The sequence below is a fragment of the Onthophagus taurus genome, chromosome 7 (assembly GCF_036711975.1).
Source record: "Onthophagus taurus isolate NC chromosome 7, IU_Otau_3.0, whole genome shotgun sequence".
NCBI lineage: Eukaryota > Metazoa > Arthropoda > Insecta > Coleoptera > Scarabaeidae > Onthophagus > Onthophagus taurus.
The window spans coordinates 8,876,783-8,891,021 of record NC_091972.1 but is presented as its reverse complement, the minus strand read 5'-3'; the positions used below and the strand labels follow the sequence as shown (position 1 = coordinate 8,891,021).

The 14,239-nt window shown below is 30.4% G+C and overlaps 4 protein-coding genes across 4 annotated transcripts in view; 2 read left to right on the top strand and 2 right to left on the bottom strand.

The window, feature by feature from the left end:
• LOC111424548 (splicing factor 3b subunit 5) overlaps positions 1-10,576 on the bottom strand; it is a 51,901-nt gene extending 41,325 nt beyond the window's left edge. Inside the window, exon 1 of the mRNA XM_023058126.2 lies at positions 10,564-10,576. The gene's annotated coding sequence lies outside the window, so the exon portion shown is untranslated. The remainder of the gene's footprint in view (positions 1-10,563) is intronic.
• LOC111424517 (XK-related protein 7-like) lies at positions 1,905-4,853 on the top strand. The gene is made up of 3 exons (XM_023058071.2): positions 1,905-2,180; positions 2,241-3,521; positions 4,089-4,853. Exons 2-3 carry the CDS (start codon positions 2,270-2,272, stop codon positions 4,574-4,576), a joined length of 1,740 nt encoding a protein of 579 aa, XP_022913839.1. The 5' UTR covers positions 1,905-2,180; positions 2,241-2,269; the 3' UTR covers positions 4,577-4,853.
• Positions 5,517-8,921, bottom strand: LOC111424505 (endoplasmic reticulum metallopeptidase 1-like). The gene is made up of 6 exons (XM_023058058.2): positions 8,751-8,921; positions 6,976-8,461; positions 6,737-6,917; positions 6,348-6,682; positions 6,084-6,289; positions 5,517-6,029 (listed from the first exon to the last, which is right to left on the bottom strand). The coding sequence occupies exons 2-6, from the start codon at positions 8,440-8,442 to the stop codon at positions 5,585-5,587; spliced, it is 2,634 nt and encodes an 877-aa protein (XP_022913826.1). The 5' UTR covers positions 8,443-8,461; positions 8,751-8,921; the 3' UTR covers positions 5,517-5,584.
• LOC111424553 (tafazzin, phospholipid-lysophospholipid transacylase) lies at positions 9,324-11,761 on the top strand. Its single transcript, XM_023058136.2, has 4 exons — positions 9,324-9,600; positions 9,664-9,967; positions 10,028-10,156; positions 10,204-11,761. The coding sequence occupies exons 2-4, from the start codon at positions 9,829-9,831 to the stop codon at positions 10,755-10,757; spliced, it is 822 nt and encodes a 273-aa protein (XP_022913904.1). The 5' UTR covers positions 9,324-9,600; positions 9,664-9,828; the 3' UTR covers positions 10,758-11,761.
• Positions 11,762-14,239: the final 2,478 nt, after the last annotated feature.

Genomic DNA, 14,239 nt, shown 5'->3' with positions numbered 1-14,239 from the left:
CATGAAGCTGGCGATTACACCCCTCTGTAGAGGGTGTGAAATGGAAGACGGGACGGTAAGCCTTATTGTTTGTGACTGTCACAACCTCGCGTATTTAAGGGAATCCATTTTCGGAATACCATGGCTCCAACTTTCGGATATAAGGAACATACCTTTCTGTTCTATATTAACATTCATGAAAAGATTGGGCTGGTTTTCTGACTCTTGAATGAACAGTAATCGTGGAGACAAAGGGCAGTGAAGAAACTCACCCCCACGTGAAACTACATACATACATAAGGGCTGAGTGTTGAATGATTGCTGAGTGTTGGTTAATAGTTGAGTGTGCAATAATAGCTGAGTGCTAAATAGGAGTTGACTGTTGAATGACGGTCGAGTGAGCAATGAATGTAGAATGGAGTCTAAATATTGCTTTTATGTTTCAGTTGAATTTGTAGAAAGCAATTACGATTCAAGTCACCCAACTGTGTCTCATAGAACACGTTTATTATTTTTTCTGCGCGCACAGCTTGTTATGGATCGAAGTCTCTCAAATTTGATGCCCATGCTTTCCCATAAGAACGACTTGTACACTTCAATGAATTCACGTGTTAATTCTTTTTCACTAGGCATTTTGATCTATGAAACAATAATTACAAACAACACCACAGTAAATATACGCAACACATACTGGAATACGGATCATAAATGATCGATAAGTGATAAGATATATGATAAAGTCAACTAATAAGGTTGAGGTTACGGGTGGTGGTAGATTATCATTCAATCAAGTCGGAGATCGTAACTGAGGCTTGAGCATCGTTCATACACTCATGCCAATACACCAACCTCAACCCGATTCTCTATCAGGACAGATTTTATTCAAGCCATATTTTTTGGCTTGCGCAAACTTTAGGCCAGCGTTCACACACAACGATTTATGCAAACTGGCTTTAGGTCAACAATTTAACGCTGAATAAAAATTAAAAATAGAGCTAGCACTAGTACAACAGTGGACCAAGAACTAGAAACATTCAGGTTTAACTTGAGATAGAAATAGCTGACTAACTGACGTCAATTTCTGGATTACAAAAGATCAAAAGACGGAAAGGATCCTCCATCCACTTTCTAAAACTACGTCTGTCCCTTCCATATTCTTCACCTCCTGTACACTTCGTCCTCTCTTGCGTACTATCTCCTCCACTTCATCCTCCCATTTCATCCTTGGCCTGCCTCTCCTTCGTTTTCGCTCTTCTGGAATTCTGACTAGATCTCCATACTAGCTCAGCTGTTTCTTTTCTATTTCAGTTACTAGCGATATTTATTCTAAATCGTCTCTTATATCCATTGTTGTAGTATACAGGATGTCTCAGAGACCGGTAATTACACGTTTCTAGGGTTCTGGCCAAAATAAAAATTTGAGAATTCAGACTTAAGTATTATCATTTGCGTTCTCTTCGACTAAAATATTTTCAGATTTCTAGCACTTCCGGTTATACCGGAAGTCGCCACCTACTTTATTTTTTTAAATGGAACATCCTCTATATTTTTACAAGTTTTGATTTGTCTGTTTTCAAGGATTATGAATAACTTTATTTACTTAACTTTAGGAATTCTCAAATTTTTATTTTGGCCAGAACTCCAGAAACATCTAATAACCAGTCTCGCTGAGACACACTGAGACATTCCGTATAAATAACTGTTGTAAATGTATTTTGGGTTGCCATAAACCAAAAGAAGATAATCTTAAGATTTATAATTAAATTTTAAACTACAAAGATAACTTCACTTCTTTTTTATACGTTATTATAAATAAATTAAAATCGCTAATAAAAAAATTACATGTTAGAAACCTAGTTACATTTTCTTCAACTTCTTCACTTTATAGAATGGTAACTGGTAACTTTAGTCACGGAATTTCTGAGTAACAGTGGTCAACAACTGTCATAAGATATCCCACGAAGGAATTCGAAAGAATTCTTCCGCATTAACTGAAATAGTTCACAATAATTCAAGTGAATCAAGTGAAAATCTAAACATTACGTACATTTTTAATTAGAAATGTTGATTATATCAAAAAAAGTTTCGCTCTGCTACTGGTGATTGCAATACAACCAAAAAAAAAAGAAGAAGAAATGTCTGGAGGTTAGGAATGCGGGCTCTATGCCATCTCTATACCTTTTGGTAAAACTACCCGGAATGTAAGTAACAAAAAGAATAATCAAAAATTAAAATAATTTTTTTCATTTCATTTCTTTAAGGATGTAATGGAAGAAAAATTGACCAAGAGATGGCAGAATTCTTGCCACTATGCGACTTATTATTTAATGTTGTCTCCCTTGCAGTATATTTTTGCGACTTTGTTTTTGATATATTAGTTATTTATGCGTTATATGAAAAAGAACTGTTTATAGTCTTCGCACAATGCCTCACAATGGTCTTTTTATCGACAATAATCTCCCAAATATTAAGTTTACGTTGGTATTTATCAAGAAAAAAAACTACAGTTAACAAACCAATTCTTGCATTTATCCATGTAATACAATTAGGAGTATTATGGAGATACACAAGATTACTTGCTCCTATACAATTATCTAGTGTAAAACAAGATGTTCGTGATTTATGTATACTCCGATTATTACATGGATTTATTCAAGCTGCTCCAATGCTACTTTTACAATTAAGTTTATTATCAGAAAAATCTGAAATGATACCATCAAGAGATTTAATCATTGTTTCAGCTACACTGTCTTTATTTTCAATTTGTTGGTCATTAGCTTCGTTTAGTAAACATGTTCAAAGTGTTGAAAGATTTGTTTTAACTTGGTTAGGTGTAATTTCACAGTTATTATGGAGAGCTGGAACTGTAACATCTCGAGCGTTAGCTTTAGCAGCATATGCGGCATCTTATAAATCATGGATCTTCCTTGTTTTAGCTTTACATTGGACATGTATGTTTTTATGGTTAATTTCACCCAAAAGTGCTTATCATGGACAAAAAGGTTCTCGATTAGGAATTTGCGTATTAATAGCTGCAATATATATCTTAGCATATATTAATTTCCAAGATAAACCCCACACACGAACAATGACAGTTTTCTACATTGTAATGTTAATGGAAAATTCGCTTCTCATAACAGCATGGATGGCTGCAATTTGGTCATCACCTCCAATTAATTGGGAATTAATACCAATTTTAACACTTGTGTTATTTATGGTTGGTATATTTTTTATGTTGATTTATTATCGGTTTTTTCACGTGAGACGATTAATGGATAAACCATCAACTCCTCCGGGTGTGTTTAATTGTCGGTTTGCAAATCCAACGGCTGCTGCTTTGTATCGAAAGAAAAAGAAGCCTACGAGTTTTGTTCCTCCTCCTGGTTTAACTCCGGTACCGTTTTGGAGGCGTCCTTTGCCTTCATCAAGTGAAAATGAAGGGAGCAGTGTGGGTTCTAGGGTGAATATTCATCAAAAACTACAGGAAAAGAAACAGAAACAATTAGCGGAGTTGAAAATTATTGAGGAAGAAATTAAACAAGGTTAGTTATAAATAAACATAACCTAACAATAAGTTTTTATTTACTCTCCTTTGTAAATTCGTCATTTTTAACACATTTTCAATTCGTAAAGAACGTCATTATTGACAGCAATTGGTAGCAATGCATTTCTAGTGAAACAATCAACTGTCAAATAATTTTTTGACAGTTTAAAATATTTAAAAAAATATATTTATTAATTAATTAATAATTTTTATCTACTCTCGTTTGTAAATTCGTCATTTTGAGCACATTTTCAATTCGTAAAGAACATCATTATTAATAGTAGTGCGTGAAATTTGGCGAAAGTGTGCGTAAAATAGCAATACATTTCAAATGAAACAATCAACTGTCAAATAATTTTTTGACAGATTAGAAAGTTTAAAAAAATTAATTTATAAATAATTTTTAGTTCGTAGATAATAGTTCTGTACCTGTGAGGAATTGTAGAATAGCCGAAAATATCTGAAGTGCTTTTTGCGCAAAAAGCGAACTTCACACACTGTTTCATAAATAACAATTTTTTTCATTTATAATAACAGCCTTAAAATTTTTATTTTATGTTTTAAGGTAAATTAGTAGGACCTGAAGCTGGCGATCCAGACGACCGTCAACCTATCCCCAGAGCTAAAAGACATGTAGAACCTCAATTAATTAGTTTAGCATCATTAAACAACCTAGCAAGTTATGGTGTAAATTTGAATCGAAGACCACCACCAAGAGCACCAACTCGTAGTCGTACTCCCGAATTATTATTAGCCCCGCGTTATCTTTACTGTGATTGTGTTGTCCCTGAACCGGCGGAACCTGTTGAAATAACCGCGCCACCAACAACTTCCGATATTGAAAGTCAAATTTCATTACCGCGATCGTATACACTTCCACGGGAATTTAAGTATTATAGAAGAGGGAGGTCCCGGAAACCTATACATCCGGTTCCTTCTACGAATAGTAGTGATGGTGATGTTGACTCTGCCGATGATGAGTCTGATTATCAAACGCCTCCGGTGGTTGTAAAGCAATTAAGGCGGCCATTCCGACATGAAACTAAATTGTAATTTGTAAGAAATTGTATTATTATTGATATATTGGGATTTAAAATGATTGTGATTTATTCATTGGGTTGGTAATATAACCTGAGATGATTCAATATTAAAACATTTTCAAATTTAATAAACTGAAAAAGAATTTACCATTTCTTTTAGTTCACAATTATTTTAAATCTCCTCGTATTATTTTTGTAAATTTTTTTTATATATTTTTGTACAGTAATTTTATACATAAAAAAAGAAAAAGATGATTTATATTTTTTAAAATAAATTTATTTTATATAAATTATAAACAGTTTTTATTTTCGTTCAGAATCCAAACATGTTTTCTTTGTATTGTTTGTTTCTGCCCTGTGAGGGCAGAAATTTGCCCTCACAGGTATGTGAGGGAGTTAAAAGTGGTTAAAAAAGATTTCTTTATTTAAACTGATTAAATATTATATACGTTTCGAAAGAGGACATCTACAGCTTTAATTTGAGACTTAAATCGTTTCTTCACTTTCATAAATAAAGAGGTTATAATTTTTTGAAAATTAACTCATTTTTAATCGAATTAAGTTATCTAATAAATTTTCTCAAAACTTTTTTATATAAACTTTAAATATTATACAGATTTCGAAAGAAGACATTTTTAGCTTTAATTTGAGCCATAAATCATTTTTTCATTTTCATAAATAACGACGTTATGATTTTTTGAAAATTACCTATTTTTCAATTTAGTAGAGTTAAATTATCTAATAAAAGTAATTAACGTTTTTATATAAACTTTTTAAACAACATACAGATTTCGAAAGAGAACATCTTCAGCTTTAATTTTCGGCATAAATTGTTTCTTAATTTTCATAACTAAAGAAACTATGTTTTTTAGAAAATTAACTATTTTTCAATCTTCAATTTTAATTAAATAAGTTCTTATGTGATTAATTCAAAAATTAGTAGTAAACCCACATTTATTTAAACACCTTTATTGCTTCATATAAATAAAACTATAAAATAACATTTAAATCTAATTTTTTTCTAAAAAATCCATGATTCAAAAGTAGATTGTAGTGGAATTATGTCAGCCCATGACGGAAATTCTTTAAGAAACTTCTCAAACTTCGAATCATAATGAAATTCATGACCAGCTAAAGCTATAGTTAAAACCGGTTCTGGTGTCCAATTAATAGGAGTTTCAAGTTGAATGGAAAATTCCAAATCTTTTCTGGATTCGCCCGTAACATAATTAATGAAATAAATGGAACGATTATTCCACGTTGCAACATTTTCTGGAACGACATCTGACAAACTTGTCTTAATTAACTTCAATGTTGGTGAGAAAAATATGTTCATACGAGAAGGACCCTTTGCAATACATTGGTATTCTCGGATTGTTGGCGATAATTGCTTGGATGTTACAATAAGTTTTGGTCTTTCAGCGTTTGGTGAATGTGATGATCCAGGAATCCATAATTGTTCACTCCTAAATTATAAAAATAATTTACTTATTGAAAAAAGAAAATTTTAAAATTTTTACATTATAGCTAATACTCTTGGTGAGGGCAATGGTAAACCACAAACTAATACTTGTTTACAATCATCCACTTTGAGTTTGAATTCTTCTATATCAGGCATATAAGGTTTTAATACATGTGGTGAATTTCTATCCATGTTTATTACATAAAATCCAGCATCTTCTTTTATTACATTTTGATGTTCATCATGAACATATCTATTTGTATGCTGAAAAATAAAAAAATTGATCGTGGTTAATACAAAAAATATTAATTATTTTACTTACATAGATCATATATCTTTGTGGTGTTGGCACACGGTTATCACCACTATATGGAAACCCAATTGGTGAAAAAACTAATCCAACTGTTATAAAAGTAACAATCAATGGAATAAAAATAATATTAGAATTTTTTAATAACGGAATGTAATGTATGAAAAACGAAGAAATCAATATTACTATTAAACACGTTATAATTCCAATAATAATTTCTGGATTCTTATCGCTTCCTATGCGACTTGTGATAGGAATAAAAAGTGATAACACCAAAATCGCTTGGCACATAATCATCATTATGGGTGGACTGTTTGCTATTAAGTACAAATATCTCCAGAGTTTGGCTAAAAAAATAGATTTTAATTTTTTGTAGCAAAAAAAATACAGCAATATATTACTTGAGTATTGAAGATTACAAATAAAAATAATCGCCGATGCTAATGAATTGAATAAAACTGGAATCATAAGAACATAGGATGATCGTATCCCAAGATAAGTTCCAATGAATAAGAGGAAGGTCCAAATTAAACGGTTTGAGATATTTATAACTTGACTTTGTACATTTATTCCTAATTTAGACTATAAATAATAAAAGCATAAGAAAACCTTGTGATTTAATCCTGGTCTTAAAACTTACTCTTCTTTTAAATTTATTCCATAACATCAATGGCAAATAACAAGATACACAACTAGGTATAACATATAAACCAATTAACAACCAAGGTTTCGAATACCAAGACATTGTATGATTAACCCAATCTAAAAATACCCCCATAAGTATCGTTGAAATTACAGCTAAAACCCACCCAGCTATTATAAGTAATTGAAATTTCCCAACAACAAAAAAGAAATATTTTTTTCCATTTTTCTCCCTTCTCAATCCAAATTTAACCAGAGTTAACGACGACATCATAAACGACAACGCCGTCACCAATACGTTAATAACAACCGCAGCAATTTCATTATAACTTATCATATAAAATCCGAAAATGTCAAAATACACGGATTTTTTTTCATTATTTGACCCAAAATTATTCAGATTTAATTCGTCTGCATCGCCCAATCTTTTCACTAAATCCAAAATATTATCGCCGACGTGTTGATATGATCCCAACGGAATATTTTCGAAATTATCATGTTTCGTATGATATCTATATCCATTTCGTACGAACGCTATATCATAACCGATTAATCCACCAAAATCTCTAAAAATTCGAAAATCGGTATCTGAAGGAATCACATTACTTTGAAAAATTTCTTCGCCAGCAGCTTGTCCGTGAGGATGAGGAACATTTTTGTAATAATCGAGCAACCAAGAATGACCCGGGCCAGATTGAAATAAAATTTCTTTCCCACCAGAACCAGCGGCCTCTAAATTAATTAAAACACCAACATTTTTCGCCCATTTGTTGTTTGCTGTAAATCCATGAGATGCATGTAATGGTGTTTCTTCAGCACCATTAAACAAAAAATAAATTGTATTTTCTAATTGTCTTGGAGATTGTGTTAATTTTCGTAAAATTTCTAACATGGCAGCGCAATTAATACCATCATCGCTACCACCAGGGCTTGTAGGGACGGAATCAAAATGCGAATTTAGTAAAATTCCTTTAGAATTCTGATTTTTACCGGTTAATTTAACGACAATATTTTGAACATTTCCATAAGCGTTATAACCTCCAAATGGGCGATAATCTAAATAATAAGATCCACTAACTATTTCAGTTTCAATATCAATCTCATGAATTTGATTTGCTTTTTCTTTGATGTCTGTTAAAGTGTCTTGTAAAAATTTTACTGCATAAATTTCGTTCGCAGCGGTACCTACAACCCTTGGGCCTAAATCTGTTAAATTTTGTAAATCTTTTTGGGCCCGTTCAGCTATAAATGCATCTGGATTTGATTGCTCATCAATTAATTTTAAACCAATTGGAAGTTGTTTATCTATATACATAGTTATTACAAAAAGTGTTCCTATGTAAAAACATAATATAGAAGCATCAAATGTGGTGATTGAGTGATGGTTGTTCTTTTTGTGTTTATAAATGTGTTCCGGGTTAGCCTCTCCTCCATCTAAAATTCCTTTTTTTGGTTGTTTAACCATTTTTTATGTTGAGAATAACCTGTAACAAAAAAAAAATAAATAAAATACTTAATTTCTGTACATTACAGAACAAATTTTACATCAAGTTAAAGGTAAAACAGTATAATTCTTTGAGAAAATATTTTTCTTTTTGACATAACCTAACATCAAAAATGCAAAGATCAAAAATGGAATAATTACATAATTATAAATTGTTAAGGTAAATATAAGATGAGATATGCTCTTGAGATGTATATAATCGGATTAGATAAATGTATATTTATAAAAATCCTTTTAAAAATTATTAAAAATTTAATAACTTGTCTTACCTGAATAACTTATTTTTCGATTTATTTAATTATAAATGCAATCATACTCCTTCGAAAGTTTACTTAAAAATGCGCATAAAAATTATATTCATTTTAAATAATTACTTTCGTTTTAAAAAATCATCACAACATAAAGTCATCAACCTGCACTTCATATAACAGCTAATTTCACACAGGAAGTATTCATTTCTAACTTCTCATTCTTAGTCTATTTTTTATTTTAATCCTATTTTAATACTTCTTTTCAAAGTGTATTGACCTTTTATATATTTTCACAATTTAATTTAATATAAATCGATTCACATTTTGAATTAAATTGTTGATTTCCTTTGCAATAAATGATATTAATCAAACTTAATTAATACCTAACTTCACAACATTAATTTTTATTTAATAAAATATGAAAAGAAAATATATTTAATTTATTTTTAACCGAAAATCATTAAAAATGTAATAATTCAAAATTAAATTTTAATTGTTTTTTGATTTCAAGAATTAATTATAATTTAAAAGTCATCAACCTAAACTACCTTCACATTTCAATTCATAAAAACCCAACTTCACACCGTAATATTTTTAATCTAACCTCAAAAAATAGCAAACGTGATTACGTTTTATCGCATTCATCCTACTTAAATTTCATTCATATCGCACCTGATACGATAAATCCGTATCGTTAACGCTAACACAATAGCATTACTTATTATTCCGAAAATACAATACGATAGTATTTTAAATGAAATTTAAATAAAACCTTCAATGCTTCAATCCGCATTTGACAGCAGTTCGCAATTGACAACCAGCAAAATCATCAACACACGAATAATCAGTCGAAGTCAAAGTGGTCAAAGTACGTATTCAAAGTTAGTTTTTCTCATTTAATTTGATCTTATGTCATCATTAATTGCGAAAGATGCTGCTACTTTTTATAATACTTTGAATGGGATTACGCGACGATTATTTCGTTGCGTAATAACGGAATAAATCAAGAAATTTTGAGATCACAACATGAAAGTATAGAAAGCCAACGTTTATCATTTTGTAAGTGTGGACACCCCGGATATATCATAATTACAAGATGAGTATTTCACAAACCGTAAGAATGGCTTATAGCATCGATTGGATATTCCCCGCTTTAAGGCATCCAACAAGATTTTGGAATATCGCTAGTACAATTACAATGGCTGCTGTAGGAATTTTTAGTAAAATATTAATTAGTAAGTATTTTAATTTTAAATTGAAACATAACCTAAAAATTGTTTTCGATTTTTTTTTAGAATTTCTTAATAGGACAAAAGTTTATAATCGTCATATTATGTTACGAGCATTAGATGAAAGACCTAGAAATGTACCATTAATAACCGTATCAAATCATCATTCTTGTTTTGATGATCCTGGATTATGGGGTAAAAAAATAAAAATCCAAATGTGTTTTGTTAAAATTTTTTTGTAGGAACATTAAAATTAAAACATCTACTCACACGGGATACAATGAGATGGTCACTTGCTGCGCATGATATTTGTTTTACATGCGCCCCTCATTCCTATTTTTTCGCTTATGGAAAATGTGTTCCGGTCGTCCGAGGAGCTGGAGTCTTCCAAAACGCCGTAGATTTTTGTATAGAACAATTAAGGAAAGGTTCCTGGGTGCACGTTTTTCCCGAAGGCAAAGTGAACATGACAAAAGAAACTATGCGTTTGAAATGGGGTGTTGGAAGGATGATTTTTGAATCTCCAGTTACGCCGATTGTTATTCCCATATGGCATATTGGAATGGACGATGTTTTACCAAATGATCCACCGTATTATTTAAGATTATTTAAGAATTTGACATTTAATTATGGCAAACCTATAGATTTTTCGGATATGGTTAAAAAATTGAGAGCTAGAAATGCGACCGATGTTGAAGCGCGAAAAGAAATAACCGATCGTATACAAGATGAATTGTTAAAATTAAAAAAGGAAACTGAAGAATTACACCGGATATATTATAAAGGGAAATCATGATGATAATGAGTGTAGGATTAGGTAGAATTTTTTTTCTTAAATCAGGCTAAAAACTGTTTTTACAATCTAATTTAGGTGGATTTTTAATTTTATTGTCGTATTAAAAAAGAGATAAAACTTATACACTTATATAATATGAAAAATATATTTGTAAATACTTTTCAATGTAATTTTTTACCAACTATTTATGGGTGTAATTAGAAATCTCAATCACTCATTAACCTTTTAAAACAAAATCTTATTTAATTTTTATCTTAGAGCATTCTTTACATCGTTTGTAACTTCACCTGAACAAATTACATCGTAATGGTATGTTGGTTGTTTTCTGAGATAAATCAATCCTGTTTAGGTTCGTTTTATGTTAATTTTATTAATTAAATCATTTTATTCATTAACCGGAATAATTTACATTCCAAAATGATCCATCATATCAAATTCTACAAACAATAAGTAGAGGATTATTAGAAAACATTTTTATCATTAGAAAAGGACCAAAACCAACAAAAGAACAAAACTAATTTTTACAATGATTTATACAAATAGTAAAAACGCACCGTTTTTTTTTGTGTTAAACTTACAATACACACAATTTATTAATAATTTGAGTATTAAATTAAATTAATGTTAAATTTGTTTATTTTCTATTTTTAAAGCGCAATTACACCGCTAGTCAACCTTAAAAACTGATGATATATTTAGATATTAATGTGTTAAGTAGAAAGTGGAGGCCAAAACGGATTTTATAAAGAAAAGCTACAAATTATTATAAATAAAAACATAATTATTGTAAATGTAAATTTTAAGTGTTGTAGACACCCCATAGATAATGATCAATGTTTGTGTATATCCAAAATTATGTGGTGAATGTGTTTACGAATTTCGTTTCTTCCATGACCTAGGATGGTCTTCCTATTTTTTATATACCTATATATAACTTAAGTGGTTATCGTTGTTTTTTTGTTTGTTATTTGTTGTCTAAATCGAATAAATTATGTGCAGGTAAATTGTAAACGTTAATTTTTATCCTGATTAAATTTATAATTGTCTGTTAATGTCCGTTAATTAATTTGCAATTAAAACTGTTTGAATAAATAATTTGAATGCACAATAATTCGAACAGCTATCCACATCGTTATAATCAGTCTACGTGGCTTTATATTTATTCCAAGGATGGTAGAAGCTGAGAGGATTACTACAACCCGGCCCGTTCGTGACGTCATGCATAAGTTCTAGTGCTAGTATTAGCTCTAGTTTTAGTCCAATAAGAATTTACAACAATCTAACGCTGAATAACAACTAAAACAAGAATTTCAAGGTGGCAAACGCAAACTGGCTTGTGCACGCCAATAACAATAATATATAAATAAAATAAATAACTAAAATTTGATAAACGTTACTAAATAGGATGATGTATCTTTGGTTGCATATACTATTTAAAAACACGAAGAAAAAGATATTTTCTAAATTGATGTATAATTTTTAATTTTAATATATGTATAACATTGTTATATAAATAAATATATATAATATAATATTTATATATTTAACAATATTTTTATTAAATCGAATTTTTTCTAGTTATGTTGGTTGCATATCTTCGAAATAAATAATTTTTATAAATTATTTTTTAAATTATATATTAATCTCGATTCAAATAACAATATTTATTAAGAAAATTAAAATTTCGATTTTAAATTAAAATTAAAATTTTTAATATTTTAAACTAAATAGTAGTTTTTTTGTACAAGGTGTTTTTTTATAGTTTTATGAATAACGTTATTGCGTTACCACAAATGAAAAATGATATGTGTTTTGTTGGAACATAATACTTGTTTATCATTTACATTTCAATGCTAATCTTGATTCAGGTTTGGTCAACAAGTGTAATACGATATCAACACGGGAGTTGTTTATTACAATAAAATCTTGTGTAGGTTCTAAACTAGGTGGAATATTGAATTTATTAAGTATTTATGATTTAATTTTCATTTTATATAATAGAGATGACAAATTTTTGACAATTACATCCATTACGTAACAAGATATTTCATAAAATTGATACCTCAATCTATGTAAAATGCTCAAGTGTAGATAACCACCGTATTTATTTCTGAAGATGAAGTAATAAACTGGAAGAAAAAAATACAAACAATTTCTCAAATTATCGATGATCTTATAAGTAGCTATTTTCTTAGGTTGCAACCTATTACAAAAGAAAAAGAACTTCCATAGCAACCTGCTTCTCCATCCTCATAGTAGTACTACCTAGTGCATAGGGTCCCCCTCGATCCCTCCTCGATTTCCCCCTTTTCCTCTTCCATCTAAAGAACTTGGCCGTTCCGTTCGTGTTCGTTGGCCGATACTGACCTCTGGATCGCGAAGTGAACGTTCTACAATGTTTAAGCCACCTGTTTACCGGATCGCAAGTCCCCCTTCTTCTTCGTTTCGTCCTTCCTACCATAGTCCATCAGCAACGTCGTCTCTTCACCTCCGCCCCACGTCTCTCTACACCACCACCACCTCCTTCTTCTTCTTCAACAATCTTCATCCTCCTTCTTAGTTCTTTTCAGTTTTCATCCTACTCTTCAGAAACGGTCGCCTTCCGTCCGTTCTTTCTTTATACTAACGTTGATCTCTTCGCGTTGGTATCCGCGTGGTACGCTTTGAGTCCCTGCTACCACATCGTGTTAACCGGCAAGTGTTACGAAGACGATCTGTCGTCGAGACGCCATTGAAAAAGTGATTTCGGAACTTTCTCGAAAATTATTTTTTGTTTTGGTAGAGATGTTAAGAGTGTCTTTGGTGGTTTTTGAAAGAAGAAGGATAATGATATGACCCGATTGAGGAATTTGAGGATTATGGTGTTTTTGGGTTATGATTTAGTTTAGTTTTTTTTAGTGTAAAGTGATTTTTGGTGGTGATTTTATTGTTATTTTAAGTTTTTTATGTTATGTGTCTTTTGTGTTAACATTTTATAAAGTTTGAAGGTGAAATCAATTAGTGACTTCTTGCTTTTTAAATCTTATTATTGGAATCAGGATCACGATATTAATCTTTAAGGCAAGTGTTTTTTAAGTATCTTTAGTTTTCTTACTTTTTATTTCCAGTTTTACCAATTACTGACACACTTTTAATTGATATTAAACGATTTTAGATGACGTTAAATAGTGATAGATAACTTTAGATACAGTCTCTTTTTGTATTATTTTAGATTGTGACAGATTTAAAGAACTTTGGAACTTTACACAATTTTAGACAATTAAGTACAATCTTCGTTATTGTCTAAGTCATACAAATTTGAACAAATAGACTCATCGAATCTGACATACGCGTCATTGAAATGTATGTTTCCTCCTAAAGTTCAACAGTAATCTGTCATCATACGACCTTGATATCTTATAATATCCTGGTAATAACTATTCCATTTCTTCATAGCGGGAATAGTCTTATCTTCAAATAGTTAAGCAAAAATGTTCCATATT

Excerpts from the sequence above, each read along its gene's own strand:
- LOC111424517 (XM_023058071.2), top strand. The coding sequence starts at position 2,270 with ATGGCAGAATTCTTGCCACTATGCGACTTATTATTTAATGTTGTCTCC. Across the intron at positions 3,522-4,088 it reads TGAGGAAGAAATTAAACAAG|GTAAATTAGTAGGACCTGAA; the intron begins GTTAGTTATAAA and ends TTATGTTTTAAG.
- LOC111424505 (XM_023058058.2), bottom strand. The coding sequence starts at position 8,442 with ATGGTTAAACAACCAAAAAAAGGAATTTTAGATGGAGGAGAGGCTAAC. Across the intron at positions 6,683-6,736 it reads TTGTAATCTTCAATACTCAA|CCAAACTCTGGAGATATTTG; the intron begins GTAATATATTGC and ends CTATTTTTTTAG. Across the intron at positions 6,290-6,347 it reads CACAAAGATATATGATCTAT|CATACAAATAGATATGTTCA; the intron begins GTAAGTAAAATA and ends TTTATTTTTCAG.
- LOC111424553 (XM_023058136.2), top strand. The coding sequence starts at position 9,829 with ATGAGTATTTCACAAACCGTAAGAATGGCTTATAGCATCGATTGGATA. Across the intron at positions 9,968-10,027 it reads TTTTAGTAAAATATTAATTA|AATTTCTTAATAGGACAAAA; the intron begins GTAAGTATTTTA and ends ATTTTTTTTTAG. Across the intron at positions 10,157-10,203 it reads TGATGATCCTGGATTATGGG|GAACATTAAAATTAAAACAT; the intron begins GTAAAAAAATAA and ends ATTTTTTTGTAG.